This window comes from Heterocephalus glaber, unplaced genomic scaffold (assembly GCF_053883595.1).
Source record: "Heterocephalus glaber isolate CG9 unplaced genomic scaffold, H.glaber_assembly_v1.0 deba00001600, whole genome shotgun sequence".
NCBI lineage: Eukaryota > Metazoa > Chordata > Mammalia > Rodentia > Bathyergidae > Heterocephalus > Heterocephalus glaber.
The window spans coordinates 46,396,465-46,414,634 of record NW_028258372.1 but is presented as its reverse complement, the minus strand read 5'-3'; the positions used below and the strand labels follow the sequence as shown (position 1 = coordinate 46,414,634).

The window sequence follows — 18,170 nt, the reverse complement described above, 5'->3', positions numbered from 1 at the left end:
GCTGATGTAATTAGGAGTTTGTGACTGTTTTTTAAAGATTATTATTTAAAGTTTTAACTTTTATTTGGAGGTCTCTTCCTACATGAAGTGGCTTAGATTTTAAACTCACCTACAAGCAGCAGTCACAGTCACAGTATCAAACACTCTAGAAGCCCCTTGTAACAGTGATCAAGGGAAAATAGGAAAGCACAAGTGAAAAATACCTGGAATAAAAGAAGAGCTGAGTGCTGCGACGCAGGCCTGTAACCTCACCACTCTGGGAAGCTGGGGCAGGAGGCTCACAAGTCCAAGCGGAGCCTGGGCAACTGAGCAATGTAGAGCGATCCTGCCTGAAAACTGAAAATACAAAAAGGATTGCGGATGTAGCTCAGTGTGAAGGCTCTGGGTTAAATCCTCAGTACTGGGGAGAAAAAGATATTACAGATTCAACAGACATTTTTTAAAAAAGTGTAAAGAGGACAGTAGGAAGAATGTTATTAACATAAATTCAACAACTCTGATAAAAGGGAAAAATTCCCAAATTCTTTGAGAATGGGCACAGTGGTCAAGACTTTCGGGATGAGCCAGGCGTCCTGGCACACACCTGTAATCCCAGCACTTGGGAGGCTGAGGCAGGAGGGTCACCACAAATTCGAGGCCAGCCTGGGCTACACAGAGAGACCTTGTCTCAAAAAACAAAAACAAAACAAAAAAAGACTTAAGACGACACTCGAGAGAGCTGAACCTCCTAACTGCCAAGTCCATTGGGCAGTTGGAGGGCTCTACTTCCTGTGTGGTGTTTACCACTGCTGACTGCATCCTCCTTAAAGTCTTCCTACTTTGGCTTCTACGAAACCCCGTGCTTCTCCACATAGGCCTTTTCCCTCTTCCTCCTTCCTTTCTGCTTCATAGCCAGTAGCTGTCCTTGCCCTTATTCGACATTTGCACACAGGGCTTAGCTGCCATGCGTACACTGATGGCCCCATTGCTGCAGCCCAAACTGCTGTGTTGAACTTCTGTCTAGACAATGAGCCACAAATTATTATTCCTTTATTCCACGAATGGCCCCTCCTGGGAGTTCTCAGACCCCTGGAACTCAGCATCTCCTCTTCGCCTGTTAACCATATCCAGATTTCATTTGGGAACTAACCCTGCCCCAACCAGCTCTGCCCAATCTCCTGACCACAGGCAACTGTGCTAATAAATCAAATGATTGTGTTAAAGCTGCTAACTTGGAGCTAATTCGTTGCATGCAATAGTAGTTTCTGGGATTTCTGCATCACTCAGCACCTGGATGCAGCCCAAATTCCTCCGGCCTTCGGCGACAGGCCTTGCTCACCTCAGCAGACCCAGCTCCTGGCCGCCCAGCCCTCGTCCCAGCCATACTGCAGTAGCTGGAATGGTCCCCGCCTTCCTAGGCTTCCATGCCTTGTGCGTGTGGTTGTTCTGCTGGACGTCAGAAAGACAACCAGGTATTTATCAAATTGCCGGGAAAGAGGGGATACACATCTATTTCCTTCCTTAAAATCCCCTTTCTCCAGGAATAATGATTGAGTGGCCCTAACATAGTCTGGGTACTTTGCAAAAGTGCATTCAGAGAATATGAGGGTCCGAGGATTTAGCTCAGTGGTTCTGCTTCCTGCCTCTTAAGCTCAGGGACCTGAGTTTGATCCCTGGTACCAAAAACAAAACAAAAAACAAAGAATATGGATTATTTTCTAGGTCGCTGAATAAAATAATTGTTATGTGCATGGGACCTGGAGCCAGATTGCCAGTCGTCAAATTCAAGCTCTATTCCTTAGTAATGGGTGACTTTGCATGGGTGACTTAACCTCTCCAGGCTTCAGTTTTTCCATCTGTAAAATGGGGTAATAAAAATACTTCACAGAGTTAAGAAAAGGATCACATGAGTTAAGGTATATAAGTATTTAGAATGGTCCCTGTTGGAGAATGCTTGGGTAGGTGTTTGTTCACAGCAAAGCAACTCTGCAAGTAGATTAGTCACTGTACACATCTCTCCGGTGTCACTTCCTTTGGGAGACCTCCCCCATGCCACCCCACACGCCATGCTCAGCAGGCGGCACTGTCTGCAAGCGTCAGTGCAGCTGCACCCTTCATCTCCTGGATTCTTGGAGGCGGGGCTGAATTTTATCCATCTTTCTCTTCCCCAGACCTGAGTCAAAGCAGGCCTTCAATAAATGTATTAAATGAAATCCTGCTTTGACTTTACAAGCCGTAATTTGAGCCCAGGAAAGGCTAAGCGAGGTCTACAGGTAGTAGTGGCGAACAGAACTCAAAACTTCTAGTTCGCCTCTTTGGACTCCTAGGCCTGAGCTAGTTACAGGTGAGCGTGTGCGTGTGTGACCACTCATGCCTGCTCATTCGCTTTTTATTCTTTTTTTTGGTACTGGGGATCGAACTCAGGACCTTGCGCTTGCAAGGCAGGCGCCGGAACCACTGAGCTAAATCCCCAGCCCTCATTTGCTTTTAAACTTATTCTATCAGGTTCTCATAAAATAATCCACGTTCTTTCAGTTCCCTTCTGAGCCCCCCAGCCGTTTCAGGGTTGATCAATTATTATTCCTGGAGAAAGGAATACTGAGGAGGAAGTAGACGTACACTCCTGCAGTTAGTCAGATGGATTGCTGAGTATCTGGACAACCCTGAAGACTGGAGTCCTGTCACGTCAGAGGCTGTTACCCTGACCCATCTGTTACTTTCCCAGGTGAGCAAATGAAGGCGGAGTCCCTGAGAAAATTGAAATCGCCTTCAACTTGGGCCTCAGGCTGGGGCTTGGGCCCCGCAAGTGCTCCGGCCAGCCACCGCCTGCGCCCCTGACCTGTCGGCCCTCACTCCCAGCACAGTTCGGGGCGCACTCCTTTGGGCCCCTGGCCCCTTGCTCCCGAGTGTGCGTGCGTGTGTGTGCGTGCTGTGGAGGAGACCCGGCCCGATGTGGGAACCGTTATCTCCTGCTTCCAGCTGTTACCGATCCCAGAACTGCTTTTTCTCTGTGACGTGAAACATCCACTCAGATCAGAGTGAAGCGAAGGCTTGCTAGGTAGCGGGTGCTGCCTGTCCCCTGTCCCATCTCCCTAGTGGGGCTCCACCCGAGCTTCCCGACGGCTCCGGGGTCCCGCGAGGGGAGGGCGAGGTGTGGCCCTCCCTCAGCGCCCGCCGACGCGCCTCCCCCGCTCTCCGGCCCTGGCCGGCTTCTCCCGGCGCCGGCGGCTTTGGGGGAGGGGGCGGGCCGGGCGGGGAGGGGCGCCGCGCGCTGTCACCGCGAGTCACGCTGCCCCCGCCCTCCGCTGGGTGTGGAGCGCGCGGCGGAGGCCGGCGAGCCGGGCGCAGGAGCCTGGCTTCTCGGCGAGCTGCGCGGCAGCCGCAGCCCGAGCCGAGCCCGAGCCGAGCGCGGCCGCCCGCCCGCCGCCCGCCGCCCGCCCGCCCGCCATGGAGCCTTCGCACAAAGACGCCGAGCCCGCGGCGGCCGCCGACCCCCGGGGGGCGCCCCCGTCCAGCGGGGTGGTGGTGCAGGTCCGAGAGAAGAAGGGGCCCCTGCGCGCCGCCATCCCCTACATGCCCTTTCCCGTGGCCGTCATCTGCCTCTTCCTCAACACTTTCGTGCCCGGACTGGGTGAGCAGCGGGTCGCGACCCCGGCCGCCGCGGGGTGGCCGGGAGGGCGGGCTGGGCGCGATCGGGACCGCGCGCCCCTTCGGGCCGCCGCCCCAGCAGGTGGCAGAGCGCGCGGAGCGGCGCCCGGAGAGGGGCCGCGGGGGTCTGCGACCGCGGGCCGACGCCGGCCGGAGCAGCCCCAACTTTGCCCGGACGGCTCCCGTCTGGGCGCCCGAGAGCAGAGCCGCCCCTTCTCTCCGACGCGCGCACCTCCACGCGCGAGCCTCTCCGCGGCGCCCTCCGTGGAGCCCTCGGGACCCAAGGGGCTGTGGGCTGCGGGGAGATGCCCGGCCCTGGGCGTCTGAGGAGTCGGCTGCGCCGGGGCAGGGGTGCCGGGCTCAGCAGCACCCTGGCACCCGCCGCGTGCACGAGGGCTCCTCGGCGTCTTCCCGCTCTTCCGGGTCCCCGCAGGGCGCCGAGGCACGGCCCTGGGATTGTACCGCCCTGGCCACAGGGGATCGTGAGAAAGCCAGAGCCCGCGGGCCTCCTGGGACACTCTGGCTGTCTGGAGGGGCCCCGCGGGCATCAGTCACCCACTTTTCAAGACACCCATCACACAGCCCGCGCCGAAGGGCAAGCGAGGGAGAGCGGGCGGTCCTCTCTGCTCTCCCTCCCTCCCTCCCCTTCTCTGCCCACTGCGAACTACTGGCTGATCTGGCGGGGCGGGGGCGCAGGGGCCCCCTCCCCGGAGAGCTGCAGAAGCTGGCACCTCTGGGCGCTCTCCAGAGACCCCCTCTCCCGCGCGCCTTTGCTCGGGCTCTCAGGAGCAGGGGTCAGCTGCAAGCGCGTTTCTGATCTCCTTTGGCCTTTCTCACGGCCTTCTCTTAGACAGGAAGGGGCTCTGTGTGCTGTGATCTGATCGCCCAGTCCACGCCCGCCCACCAGGCCCCGTTAGCTTCCCAGGCGTTTACTCGTCTTCCACCCAGGGGTCTGCGGTGTGAGGGAGCCTGTCTGTCCAAGCAGAAAGTTAGGTGGCCTTTAGTGGGGCTTCCCCTTCAGAGATGCCTGCAGCGGCACGCCAGCCTGCACCCCGTTGGTGTCCCTGCACTTTAGACCCTGCCGGGAGGCAGCTAATGTTAAGCTAGTTGTGTCAGAAATTTCCACCTGCTGGAGTAGAGACTGCCTTTCCAGCTCTCAGAGGACGTGAACCGCAAGCTGGGAGGCATTTTGACTCCACTGTGTGTTTTTTATGCAGTGAAGTAAGTGCCGCCCTGTAGGCTTTCGAGGAAGCAGGTGCGGGGTGCCGCGTGGGAGAGGCTGCGCTGAGCCGCTGCTGGGGAGGGGCCGGGCCTGCAGGAGGCCAGTCGGAGACAGCAGCTGCCACCTTCCGCCTGTGCCCTCCGGTGCGCTGACCAGTACCTCTTCTCCCCTCAGTCCTGCTGCAGGGACAGCGTGCACTGGCTCACCCCTGACACCCTTCCCGAAGGTCTAGCTTTCCCCTCACACTTCCCTTTGTAAGAGCAGAATCCTATGGGATTTTATTTTTTAGTTAGTTAGTTTTCTTGCTACTAAGGATCGAACTCAGACCTTACACTTGTCAGGCAGGCAGGGTGCCACTGAGCTAAATCCCCTACCCGGGATTTTATTTTTTTAAAAAGACAAAACTTTCCAAGAAACCAGGAGGAAGTAAAGGGGAAATAAGCAAACTACAAAAGCAATAAAACAGGTGAGCCGTGGGTGTACAGACTTCTGAATTTTCAGTAACTTAAGCCAGGCTTTTCCCCTCCGTTTTGTGTTGTTTGTTACCATGCAGTTTTCTGAGTGCATAGGTCTGGCTCCTGCCTACATGGAACGAGGACTACTTGACCTTTGGTGGTGTCTCTCCTCTTTCAGTCAGAGACACTTGTCCCCTGGTTCAGGGAGGATTCGAGGTGACTGGTTTCAGGCGCTGGCGCTTAGGGAGTTTCCCAAGCTGGTGGGTGTTCTGCCCTTTGCTCTTGTGTAGACTGGGGACTGGCCCTCTCTCGGTGGGGCATAGCTTCTGAGTACTGCTAATCTCTCTGCTCCCCTCTTCACCACAATGGAGACCATGAAAACTGTGTGGATACTCTTGTTTGTTGGTTGATTGGTGCCACCACTTCCTCACTCCTCCCCGGAGTGGCTTGAAGGGCCACAGCCCTTGGGAGTCCTCCCCTGGCACAGATGCCCTTCTCCGAAGCTTCAAATCCGTTCACTCATCCATCCACCACACGCCAGGCACTGGGGATGTGAGGACGAATAGATCAGTCAAGAGGCAATAGACTGTTGAGGAAAATTGGTGCAAACTTTGAATGCACTGAGTACTATGACGGTGAGGGTGGCAGGAACAGCCCGTGTTTTAGCAGCAATTAATTTTTCCTGGAGGATGGAAGGGGTATCCAGAGCATGCCTCCCAGGGGGCGTTTGGCCAGTTAGGCCCTGCTGAGAAAACCCACCATTGGGCCCCAAGCACTTGCCAGTGCTTGCCAGCGCTACACACCCACTCTCTGGAAACTGCTCAGGTTCCTGAATTGAAGATTTCTTCTTTTTCTTCTGGAAACTTCCTTCTGTGCAAGTCCTCTTCTTATTTGCAGGTTGGACAAGAGAATAAGCATTGGGCTGAATGAAGGCTCATTTTTTTTCTCTGATGTAGGTGTCTCAGGTTCATCCAGTCTGTGCAACTGCCTTGGAGAAGCCCTGTCCTCAAAATTCCCTAGCTTCTTCTCCATCTGAGCAGCAGTGCTGTCAGGATAATGCTCAAAGTCTAAGAGAAATATTTCCCACCCCGGGAGTGCCAGAGAAGGAGAGGTGATTTATGTCACTCGAATCCTCGTTGAAACATTGAAGGATGTTTTTTAAAAGTGGACAGTGGTAAGGAGAGTCACCTCAGCCCTATTCAGCAAAACTCTACTGATAAAGATCACTACCAGTAGCACCATGTTCCAACATGAAGGGCCTTTATGAGCATACACCATTATTCATGTATACAGTCAAAGTTCATTGTTATGTCCTAAGATGGTCAGAAAGTTTGCCTGTTGGTGAAGGTATAATTTTGCTTCCATAATTAAAAATTATACCTATCATGATTTGGCAAAACAAAAATGTTCATTACTCAGATAGTGGCAGGCAAAATTGGAGGGGGGAGGGCTCCCACTGACCATTAACCACTCCATGAGACTCATGCCGCACATTAATCTACTGCCAAAAACCACATACACATTTCATCTACCCCTAATCCACTGCCTACTCTTTGTCATCACTAAAGTTTTACTTCCCAAGTAAGAGCACCACTGCCTGGCTCCGCTTCTCTCTTTCCTTTAGGCCCAAGGCTCAAACTGATGGTTAATCATGCCCTACCTTCTGACATCTTTTGTATTATTGGCTTTTTGTTACCATTTTGAGAATTTACTGTCTATCTAAAAAGATTGTCAGTTCCTTGAGAGCAGCAATTATTTTAAGTTTCTCCTTGAAATAGTATATTATAAATAAATACATAATAATAGAATTTTACTCCTGGAGTAGACATTAGAAATCAGCTGGCCCAATGCTATATGTATGTGGATATATATGGCCAGATCACATGAGGACCGAGGGATTTTATTTTCTAGTCAATCTTTTTAAGAAAGATACTTGAAGATGCATTTCAGCATAGTAAGGGAGTAAACAAGAAAGAAAATGAGGTCCAAGAAACAATGGATCCTACTTTGGGCAGCTGTGAAGAGCAACCCCAGGATGAAGTTGTCCTGCAGGCCTGCAGGGCAGTCAGTCTTCATTACAGTGGGAGGACAGAGGGCTCCAGGGAAGCAGTCTCCGAAGGTGACATGAGACAAAGACAGTACACACAGTGGGAAGTATTACTGGAACACCACAAAAAGTTAAGGTTGTAATGAAAGAAAGCAAGCAAGCAAGAAAAACAGAAGGCAGTTAGTAAGTACAGTAAAGACAAAAAGCCATGGAAGAGCATTAGGAACTAAAAGTGAAGTAGCCTGTCCCCTGTAATCAGGTCAGCAAGGAAGAAGGAGAAGGGGGAGAGGGAGGGGGAGGAGAGGACAGGGCAAGAAGAAGAGGAGGGGAAGGAGAAAGAGGAGGAGGAGAAGAGGAAGAAGAGCAGGAAGAGGAAGAAGGAGAAGAAGATTCTAAATAATAATGCATGAGAAGAAATTGGGAGACTATTAAGGATGTGACATACAAGGCATATATTTCTTTTATCAACAAGAAAAAAGAAAGGTAAAAGAAACCTCAGGAAAGCCAAAAACTTTTTCATGAGAGGCATAGCTATGCAGCGATCCAAAGTGTGGCCTGGTTTGGAGCTGCGGAGTTTATGTGGAGGAATATAAGGACTCTTTTAGCACATGGAATCTGTGTCATTGGAACAGTAGTGCGGGCGCTCTGGCTCTGCAGGGATGAGTATGTGCTTAGTCACACTGATGGAAATGCTGCTAGGTGGTTTTCAACTTCTGAAAACTAACAACAAAGACCTGAAGACTCCTTGAGAATAGCTAATAGAGTGTGGGAATGTTTTCTACATTGACAATATAAAATGGAAAACACAGCTTGTATAAGTTGGAGAATAGAAGAGGAGAGACGTGGAATTGTGAGAGATTAAATTATTGTTCCCAGTTATTCACATCCTCCCTGAAAGAAGACTGTGTGTTCTTGCCTGATGCCATGACTGGCCTGCCTCTGGTGGGAGGAGAATACTTCTTCCCCTGCCCATCAATCCTGGGCTTAGCATGTTACTTGCTTTGGCCAACTGAATATGAGTGCAAGTGACAGGCCATTCCAAACAGACACTGTAAGAGGCCCTGTAAGGTTCTGCTACTGCTCTTCACTCCCACGAGAACAGTAGGTCTCAGATTGTTCAGGAGCAGGGTATTTTGTATCATGTAAAGGAGAAGTAAGGTTGCATTGTCGTTCCACCATTATGTCCCAAAGCTGAGTGACACATAGAGGATAGGGTAGAGGCACGACTATCCTCATCATGTAAAGTGAGAGTCGAGAGATGCTGTCTGCAGGTGATAGATCAGGAAACAGACTGCCGTGGTGACTAGCAGGTGAGCTGCAGTGATGATACGCTGGGGAGGTGGGACATAGTGACGGTGTGCTGAGATGACACTGGAGCAATGGTACATGGGGGAAGAAGGGAGATGTAGGTGAGTTGGAGCTCAGGTATCATAGCAGAAAGTCAATGAATGATATCTCAAGTTGATGAGACACAAAAGAGCAACATAAGCACACTCTCCGGAGATAGAAAAACTGCAGAATTCCCACTCTACTGGCATCGTCAAGTTTTCTCTGTCTACTGGCTCATTTCCATATACACATGCTGAAATTGTCTCCCATCTTTTAAAAAAGAGCCTCTCTTGCCAGGCATGACAGTGAATGCCTATAATTCCAGATACTCCAGAGGCTGAGACAGGAGGCTCTTTCCAATCATGAGTTCAAGGTCAAACCAGTCAACATGGCAAGACCCCATCAAAAGGAAGCAAGCAGGCAAGGTAGCAAGCGAGCTTCTCTTGACCCTATATTACGCCTCCTCTGGCCATCAGTATTTGTTTCTTCTGATCCCCCCTCTGTTGTGAACTTGCTCTGGTCATGTTTCTGCCTCTGTAACTCAGCTCATACTGCACCTGTCAGGGTCACTGATCTCTCTCAGGCTGCTAAGTCCAGTTCTCCGTGGTCCTCTTCTTGGAACTCTTGTTATTGTTGGACTCAGCTGCTCACTTCCTCCTCCTTAGAACCTGTTCATCCCTCGGTTTCGCATACTTCTGGGGTGCCTTTCTGCTTCTTTGGCTGTCTTGGCAGCGTCTGAACTTGGAAGCTCCCTAGAGCGCTCGATCTTCTTGACTTTGACCTTCTTCCTTTCCCCTGCACTCACTCCCTTGGTGACTCTTTCCACTGCAGCCCCCTGGTAGTGGCTCCCAAACTCAGATCCCCAGCTCAGCTCTCTGCCCTGAGCTCCAGCTTTCTTCTCAGCATCTCTACTTTGAAACCAAAAGGCGTCTCAGAACGACTGACCCAGAGCCCAACTCTCGAGTCCCCAGCCTGCTTCTCCCTCCTCTTTCCCCATCTCAGTAAGAAGCATGCTTCCAGTGGCTCAGGCCAAAGAGTGGGAGCCGTTCTTGACTCTCCTTTTTCTCATACGACCTGCCTGCCCTATCAGAAATACTCTTTTCAAGATCCACTCGGTATCTGGCTACTCCTTATCACTCTCTGGCCCGAGCCTCCGTCCTCCCCTGAACTGTTCTGCTTGCCTTTCTTGATGTGCCTCACAGTCTTCCTGCAACATGTGAAGCAGAGAGATCCTTTTAAAACATAAGCGAGTCAGATCGTTTTACTTCTGGCCTAAAGACTCTCTCTCTCTCTTTTTTTTTGGTACCAGGGATCGAACTCAGGACCTTGCACTTACGAGGTAGGGGGTGGAACCACCAAGCTAAATCCCCGGCCCACCTAAAGACTCTCTGATGGTTTCCATATCACTCAGAGTGAAAACTCAAGTCCTTATAATGATCTATGTGATCCTAGGCCAGAACTTTCCAATAGAAATAAGAATTTATTTATCTTATTTATTATTTTGGTACCGGGGATCGAATTCGGGTCCTTGCACTTGCAAGGCAGGCGGTGGAACCACTGGGGTAAATCCCTGGCCCCGAAGTACAAAGAATTTAAAATTTAAATACAGAATTCAAACTTTTCTAGTACCTCTATCATAAAAAGTAAAAAGGAATAGGCTAAACTAACCTTAATAATATATTTCACCTCAACATATTAGAAGTGTTATTTTAATATATAATCAATACAAAGTGCTAAGCTTTCAAATCTGGCATGTGGTTTATGCTTCTAGCACAAGTCATTTAGGACCAGTGTAATTTCAAGTGGACGCGTGCACAGTACCCCTGGCTCTTCTGCACTGAGTGAGGAAGCGAGTTGCTCTTGAGGGCAGAAGTAGTCAGTAGAAGAGGGTACTTCCCGTTTCCATGAGGTGTGAAAGCCTGCTAAGCAGTGAGCAGCTGATTTCTGAGTGCCTCCAGCTGCCTCCCCCTCTCCAGGCAGGCACTGTACACCTACGCTGTGTTTGGAGTGCAGGATAAGTCAGAGGTTCTGATGAGAAGGTAGGTAATAAATGCAGACTGGGATGTGCGCTTTCGTGGACAGTGGCAGGGGGCCTATCCAGCCTAATCTGCAGCCATGAAGATTGCTTGTCTGGTGAACTTGGTGACTTGGACAGTGAGTAACAGAATGAACAGAATGACTGGGAGGGCTTCCAATTTTATGTCAGATTCATGAAACCATAAAGCATCTGAGAAGGATATAAACTAGAAGGCAAGAGGTTTCAGACTTGATTCTGATTCCTCAGCAGCACGGAACGACAAGCAGTCCCTTAGCCTCCGGAGCCTCAGGTTCCTTGTTGTAAAATGGAAATAATAATCCCTGCTTGGGCACTCACAGGGTCACTGTGAAAAGCATTTCATGGTTGGAAATTGTTATCATTACCAATTAACATTAGCAAACTTCCCTTTGCTTCCAAGATCGTTCCTGAGGTCCTCCTGAGAATGACACCCATGAACACAACATGCAGCAGGCACCGACATCTTTTTTAGCATCCTGGTCCCATACATCTTGCAGAACCAAGACCTGAGAATTCCTTCTGGGGACCTAGTAAGCTTTACTAAGCTTTCCATCACTAACAAAATGCTTGTGATAACTAGCTTGTAAAGAGAAACGTTTATCTTGGTTAGGGTTTGAGAAGATCTAGTCCATGAACAATTGTCCCTTTGGCTTTGGGCCTAGAATAGGAGTGTGTGGTGAAGCAAAACTGCTTACCCGATCACCAGGGAGCTAAAGAGAGGAAGAGAAGAGATTGGAGTCCCAGTACCCCCAAGGACATGCCCCAGGACTAGAATCTTTCCACTAGGCCCGACCTCCTGGAGGTCTGCTGCACCCCCAGTAGCACCACCTCAGAGGCCAGTGCGTTCACATGTTGGCCTTTGCGAACATCAGGGTCTGAAGCGTAGCAGCGGCACCTGACCAGCCCTCACCCCTGACCTGCCGTGTGCGGGGCAGGAGCCCGTGTGCTCCTGGGTTGGGTTTAACACACTAAGTAGGATTCTCCACAGCACTGTCCAGACCCTGGGCCTGCGGGAGGGACACTCTCTGAAGCTAACGCCAAGGTTTGTTAAAAGGCTGTAGGATGTGCCTGAAGCTACTCGGGAGGATTGTAAGTTTGAGGTCAGCCTATGAAACGTAGTGAGGCTCTATCTCAAAATTTAAAAAGAAGAAAAATTAAAAAGGGCTGGGGACGTAGCTCAGTGTGAAGGCCCTAGGTTCCATCCGCAGTACCACACACACAGAAACATGGGGAGAACAGTAAAGTGTGTGTGTTACACAAACCTCCCCAAAGGCTACACCTATCACTGTTTAAAATTTAGAGGACTATTCTTACGTCTGTCTTTAGAAATCCCAGCCACGTGTGTTCAGGTTGTTCATATGTGCTGAGGGATGCCCTTGGTGGTTTACGACCTCGCAGCTCCATCATCTGGGGTGGGGTGGAGCAGCAGGCGGGTCTTCAACGTTGGGACTGCCATGTGAGGACTGGGTGCTGGGGCTCAGTGGCCTGGGGCCAGTGCATTTTCTCAAAGCCATGTCCACTAGGGGGAAGCTGAGACTATGGTAAAGGATGATATTTTTCTAATCAAAAGGCAGGATATGGGGATTAATTATGCATTTATTTTACAATTGGTCTTAAATCACATTGAAAACGTCACCTTTCTTGAAAGGCCTGAATGATATAAGACAGTGCTGCCCTTGGAAATGAATGTATAGGGGCTCTAGCCACAGGCCTCTGTGGAGCTAGTTGATTGATCTTGTTGACTGAGAAGTTCAACTCCAAGACCAAAAGAATTTGGTGTTGGTAGAGAAGAGCATTCTTTTTTTTTTTTTGGTACTGGGGATCGAACTTGGGACCTTGCACTTGCAAGGCAGGCGCCGGAACCACTGAGCTACATCCCTGGCCCTAGAGCCTTCTTGAAACAAAAAAAAGCATCTGCCTTTTGTTGGGCCTCTCCAACCCCTGTCATTTCCCGAGGTGAGAAAGGGTCCTCCCCAGCTCCTCCCAGTTCTGTCACCCGTTAGCCCAGCCTCACCGCCCCCTGCCTGGCTTGTCTAGGAACAACAGTTAATATTTGTTGAATTACCTGAATGCACCAGAGATGATAAAGACCTAGTGAGTTCTGTGGACAACTCCAAAGCCACATGACCTCCTCACCACCCAAGCCATCCTCTCCTATAATAGCTTTATTGAGAAACATTTACTGAACTCAATTAAAGTTACTGTATTTATTATATAAATATTACTATGCTATACCATACCAGCCTCTCTTTCAAAGTGTACAATTTTGTGACTTTTAATAAATTTCAGCTGTTTGCTCCTTCCCAGCTCTCTTTACAGTCTGTCTTTCCATTTGGTCATGTTCTTCCAGAACTCTGGAAGATTCATGCAAGAGAATACCTTGATGCAGGGGCTCTCAGGACAAGCAGTTGCTGGGGACCACCCCCTCCCATCTTGCTCCTCAGAGCCCGTCTCCAGAGGCGAGGCCACCAGAGTGCTGCAGGGTGACCAGACACAGCAGCGAGGAGCACAACGTGTGGGGACAATGTCAGTGAGGTTGACAGATATATTTTCTGCTTTGTTTTGAAAAGAAGCAGCTTGCCATGAGGGAGACTTTCTCGATGGCAGTGGAACAGCATGGCACAGGTTGGATGGGGAGCGTGTCTGTGCCAGGGGAGCCACGTTCTCGGGGACAAACGGATGTGCCCCAGGTAAGAGCACTGGCCTGTGGGAGGAGCTCTGAGCCCAAGCTGCAGAGGGAACTCTGACAGCAGCTCAGATGGGAGCGGGACTCCCAGCTCCCACCTCGGCATGGCTGGTACTCTGTTACCACCCAGTAGAATGTGTGTGTCAGCGTGTTAGTGTGTGCTCATGACTCAGCTTGGATCGTTACCACCTTCTGTTCTGAAATCCTCAGTAGCTCCCGATTGTCCACCACACTAAGTTCCCATTCCACATTGGGCTCCCAAGGATCTAGTGAGCTTCACCTATGCCATCCCTCACTTTAGCCCTTTGTTCAGGAGTGCTGTTACTCCTGCAGTGGCCTCTGCCTAGAGTACTCTCCCCGTCATCATTGTCTTAACTCCTACACAGCCTTCAAGGCCCATCTTACACGATCTCCTCTGGAAACTTTCTTCACCACTGCAGGATGGTGGGCTCCTCCTTCCTCAGAATGATCAGTCCCTGAGACATGCTCTGCCTTAAAACTCTGGTTCTGTTACTGGCTTCTGGGGTGCTGTCGAGCCCTTCTAGGGATTCAAGGTTCTTTTAGTATATGTGCTGCCGAAGCAAGCAGATTCCAGGTTCTTGTCCTGAAAAAAGAATTGGATGGAAATGTGCAGACCGTAGTGAGGGCTTTCATTTCTTAAAGGGGGGATAAGAAGTTTGCTCTGCAGAGTGAGTGTGGGCCAATTAAAGTAGGAAAAGAAGTGTGCTCTACAGGGCGAAGAGCGACCACTGAAAGAGCTTACCGTGGCCATGAGGTTAATGGCTGCCGTCTTTCGTATCCTCATGCTGACGTCAGATCTAGGCCATTCTATCAAAAATCTGCTTGATCTCATGCCAGAAGAATTGAAGATACCATTCTCTGATGGGTCCAGGTACAGGGCTTGGGCACATGTGTCCTGGATCTCTGTGATCGACAGGCCACACTGACTTTCCCGGCCAGCTGGCCATACCCTAATCTCCTGCCTCAGATCTAAGAATGTAAAGAGAGAGAATGACAGGACGAATGTGGTGAAATATCAGAAACTGGCAAGTTGGGTAAAGAGTAGATGAATTCTCCGTATGACTCTTGCAACTTTTCTGCCAGCTTGAAAGTGTTATAAAATAAAAGGTTTAAAAATTATATGGCTAAAAGCTAAATATGTCATACAGTTCAAATAAGGCAACTGCACCTAAATCTGACTTCTGTTCCCTAAGTCGGTCACCTTTTCTCACTGCTTAAGGCCTGCCAACCTGACTAAATCACAGGGTGTGGGGGACCAAAGGAAGATAGTCATGGCACAAGCTGGCATTGATTTGCAAGGCCAGGCCCCCAAAGGAGATTCTCTCAGAATCCCTACCATTAAAACTGTAAGGCACGTGGGAAAGATGAGACTCAGAGGGCTTTCAGTATGGAAAAGAAATTAAGATGCTAACTGCCACAAACCACTTTGCTCTCCCTTGGATAATATCATTGGGCTCCATGCAAGGTAATGCACTAGAGACTAACATTACAAAGACATAGTAGTATTTAAAGGATAAGCTTCCCTTCTATGCAAAAAGACCGGCCAGTCAATGTATATTATATATTTTATGTTAAAATTTAATGTTCTTTCTGTGTGTCAATTAGCATCATTCTCAACCCTAATGGACTTTGGTGATAACTTGCCTTCAGTTCACATCAAGTAGGTTAGGAGGATACTACTGTAATATAAACTCTGAGCAGCTTAGTGGAGGTGAGAAGATGCATAAACAGAAAGGCAGAAGTACAACATGGCCTCTGTTGAGTGTTGAAAAAGGGTCTCATGCACTAAAGTTGAATAAGCATGGAAGGGAAAGAGGTCACCCTGGAATACGGGGACTGGGGAGGGTTTCGTGGCTGAGGAACTTTACAAGTTTTATTGATTAGCTTCTGTAACTTAAACCATTAGTATGGCAAATACCATTAGTATGTAGTTTGATTAGCAGATGAGTTAGAAAAAGGGAAGTCCTCATTTCACACTCACTAAGGTAACAAACAAAAAAAGGCAATAAAATACGATACTTGCCAATGTTAAAACCCTTTCTTTGATCATTTAAACATGGGAAGATGTATCCAATAAAGGCTAAGTCTGGTCCTAAAACAAAAACAAAAAAAACAAAAACAAAAAAACCATAAGGCAGGGCCGGGGATTTGGCTCAGTGGTTACGCCACCTGTCCCAAAAGCGCAAGGACTGAAGTTCGATCCCTGGTACCAAAAAAAAAAAAATTTCTCAAAACCATAAGGCACAAAAGGTTTACTGCAGCCATTTGGAGATCTGAGGTCCTCCATGAGCACAGGCTTGATCATAACTGAAGCGAGTTTCCTAGGAGGCTGGGATCAGCACACACAGCCAGATTCCCTTCGGTGTCCATCCAGTCCTTTGGAACCAACTAGGAATTTGCATCCTTCAGCCAGAGCTGGAGCAGGTCCCAGTGCTGCAGGGCTATTTTGGGGAAGTCTTTATTTTCTTGATTACTCCTCTTTTTGACATCTAGAGTCCAAGGATCATTCATGACCTCAAAGAAACCAACTCAAACTAACAACCAGTGACTGTACCATGCCAAGCCTGGGCACAGGAGAGCTGCCCCTTAGCCTTGGTGGCTTGGAGGCTATGTGTGTTGAGCATGCAAATGGAATCTTTCCAGGAATCACCCTGTGGCCTGACTCAGAAAGCACAAAAGTAAACATAACCATGTTAGGATCAGATTCTGAGGCTCCGGGCAGAAAGAGTGGTTGGTCCCAGTGTAGCCCTGCTCCCAGGTCATGCTTGGCCAGAAGGCTTGGGTGTTCTTGGATGTGACTGCCCATGGCTGGACTGTGAGGCTGACCCATCCTGAGAAACAGGGCCTTGGTGCTTGGGAATTGACTTGGGCTAAAGGGAAACCAAACACAGACAAGCTGTGAGTCTGGCAAGACACCCCATTGGTTGAGTCTACTCTTGATGGGACTCCATGTGGTTTATTTTCCCTGCTAGTTTCTTATCTGAGTCTAATACAGCTCATGCCATAGGATCTCCATATGTAGCTTACCCTCGGGGCTTGAGATCCAAGTCTATCCTATGTCAGGATGTAGGTTCTTGGGAGAGGTTTGGCATCCTCGAAGGCTGATCCAGGGAAGGGAATGAGCAACCAAGGCCGTTTCCGTTTCCTCATTTCATATTCTCATGTGCTTTTCCACCCACCATTTCCAGATGTCAGTATTGGCTCTACCACTGAGCATGAGGGGAAACGCACCTGGCTCTTAACATATTCTGAAGATCATTAACATATGTCCCAGCTGGATGTGGTGGCACACACCTGTGATTCTAACCACAGACCTTGGGAGTGGGAGGTAGGGTGATGGATAGAGTGTACATCAAAACCAAGCATCTAGTTTTTTGGGTTGTCTGGTCTACCTATCACCTCTGATGTGGGGTTTCTAATTTAGTATGTCTTTTCTCTGCAACTAACTTCTGTGTGTCTTCCTCCCATCGTGGTCCAGTGCAGAGTGCTCGAGGGAATTCCGCCATACTTGTGCCTCATACTGAGCCGGGAAGCACACCTCTTCCTCTAGGTACATGGGCCTCCTTAGGTTGAGGTCTGAAACCCTCTCTTCCCATTCCAGCGCTATCTTGACCACACCCTCAGCCTGGCAGTGCTCACTGTCCCTGTCCAGGCCCTGGTTTGTACCCTTTTGAAGCAGGGACAGTTAACATGCTTGCCTCCCTTTTTGTGCTGAAGAAATACAGCCTCCAGCAACTCGACTTGCTGATAGGAAACTGAGCCCCACCACACGGCCTGACCATCGCCTGCGTTGTTGTTTTGAATGCGGGAGGTCTCGCCCTTGTGGAGCTGGGCAGGAGGAGGAGGCTAGAAGGTGGCCAGTTGGCCCCACCACCCTCTCCCATCTCCGCCTGCTCTGGAGCCATGGAGCAGCCCCTCAGGGTCTGAACTGCTGGCTCCCTGTCCCTCCCACTTCCTGTCTAGGAGCAGGCCTGCCATCTGCAGCGTCGCCCACCACCCCAGCCCGCTGCAGACCCAGGCATGGGAAGCATCCCTGCCTTCACAGGTCACCAGCGCTTCGGGGAGCCCTCTGCACAGAGCACCTGGAGTGCGGTCAGTAGTGGCCCTGACTGGACCTTGGGGTCCGAGCCACCAGTGCTGGCACCTTGACTGCCCCCATCCCCTCTGCCTGGTTTCCCTGAGGAAGGTGGCTTCTGAGAGCCTCCTCCTGGCTGCTCTGCAGCAGCCGGTACAGGAGCCAGCACTTCCAGCAACTAAACGGCTCTTGGTGCTCAGGCGATGCCAGAGTCCCAGGGGGCTGGGAGGGTGCAGAGGCTGGAGAACGAGCTGGGGTGACTCCTCCTCCAGTGCCCCTGGGGCAGCTGCGGTCCCTGCAGTCGGCCCTTTCCCGGGGCAAACCCAGAGCTCTGCCCTGTCCTCCCAGGAAAACTCACTGGAATACCGTGTCCCTTATCTGAACATCTCATTTTGGAAAGTGCAGCATAGGCCCAGCCTGTTGTTCACCGCTTAGACTTACACTCTGCCTTCCTCTCCACGTGACCAACAAAAGCTGCTGGGAGCAAGTCCAGTGCGCGTGCGACTCCGGGACACTTCGCCTTGCCCTCCCTCGCTTCTGGCCCTCCTGCAGAGACTGACAGCAGCTAAGCATAAGGTGCATGGTTTAATTTTTCTTCCTGCACTCACAAAAAGAACTTCCACTGTTTGCATTGTTAAAACCCCCAACGATT

At 50.3% G+C, this 18,170-nt stretch overlaps 1 protein-coding gene across 3 annotated transcripts in view; it reads left to right on the top strand.

Moving 5' to 3' along the window:
- Nucleotides 1–3,323: 3,323 nt before the first annotated feature.
- Stum (stum, mechanosensory transduction mediator homolog) overlaps nucleotides 3,324–18,170 on the top strand; it is a 49,537-nt gene continuing 34,690 nt past the window's right edge. Inside the window, exon 1 of one of the 3 annotated variants that reach the window (XR_015444290.1) lies at nucleotides 3,324–3,610. Coding sequence is in view for 2 of the 3 variants with exons in the window: in XM_087194039.1 (XP_087050165.1) it covers nucleotides 3,427–3,610 (184 nt within the window). In the remaining variant the exon portion in view is untranslated. The remainder of the gene's footprint in view (nucleotides 3,611–18,170) is intronic. The other 2 variants (XM_087194039.1, XM_021242285.2) reach the window with 2 other exon arrangements.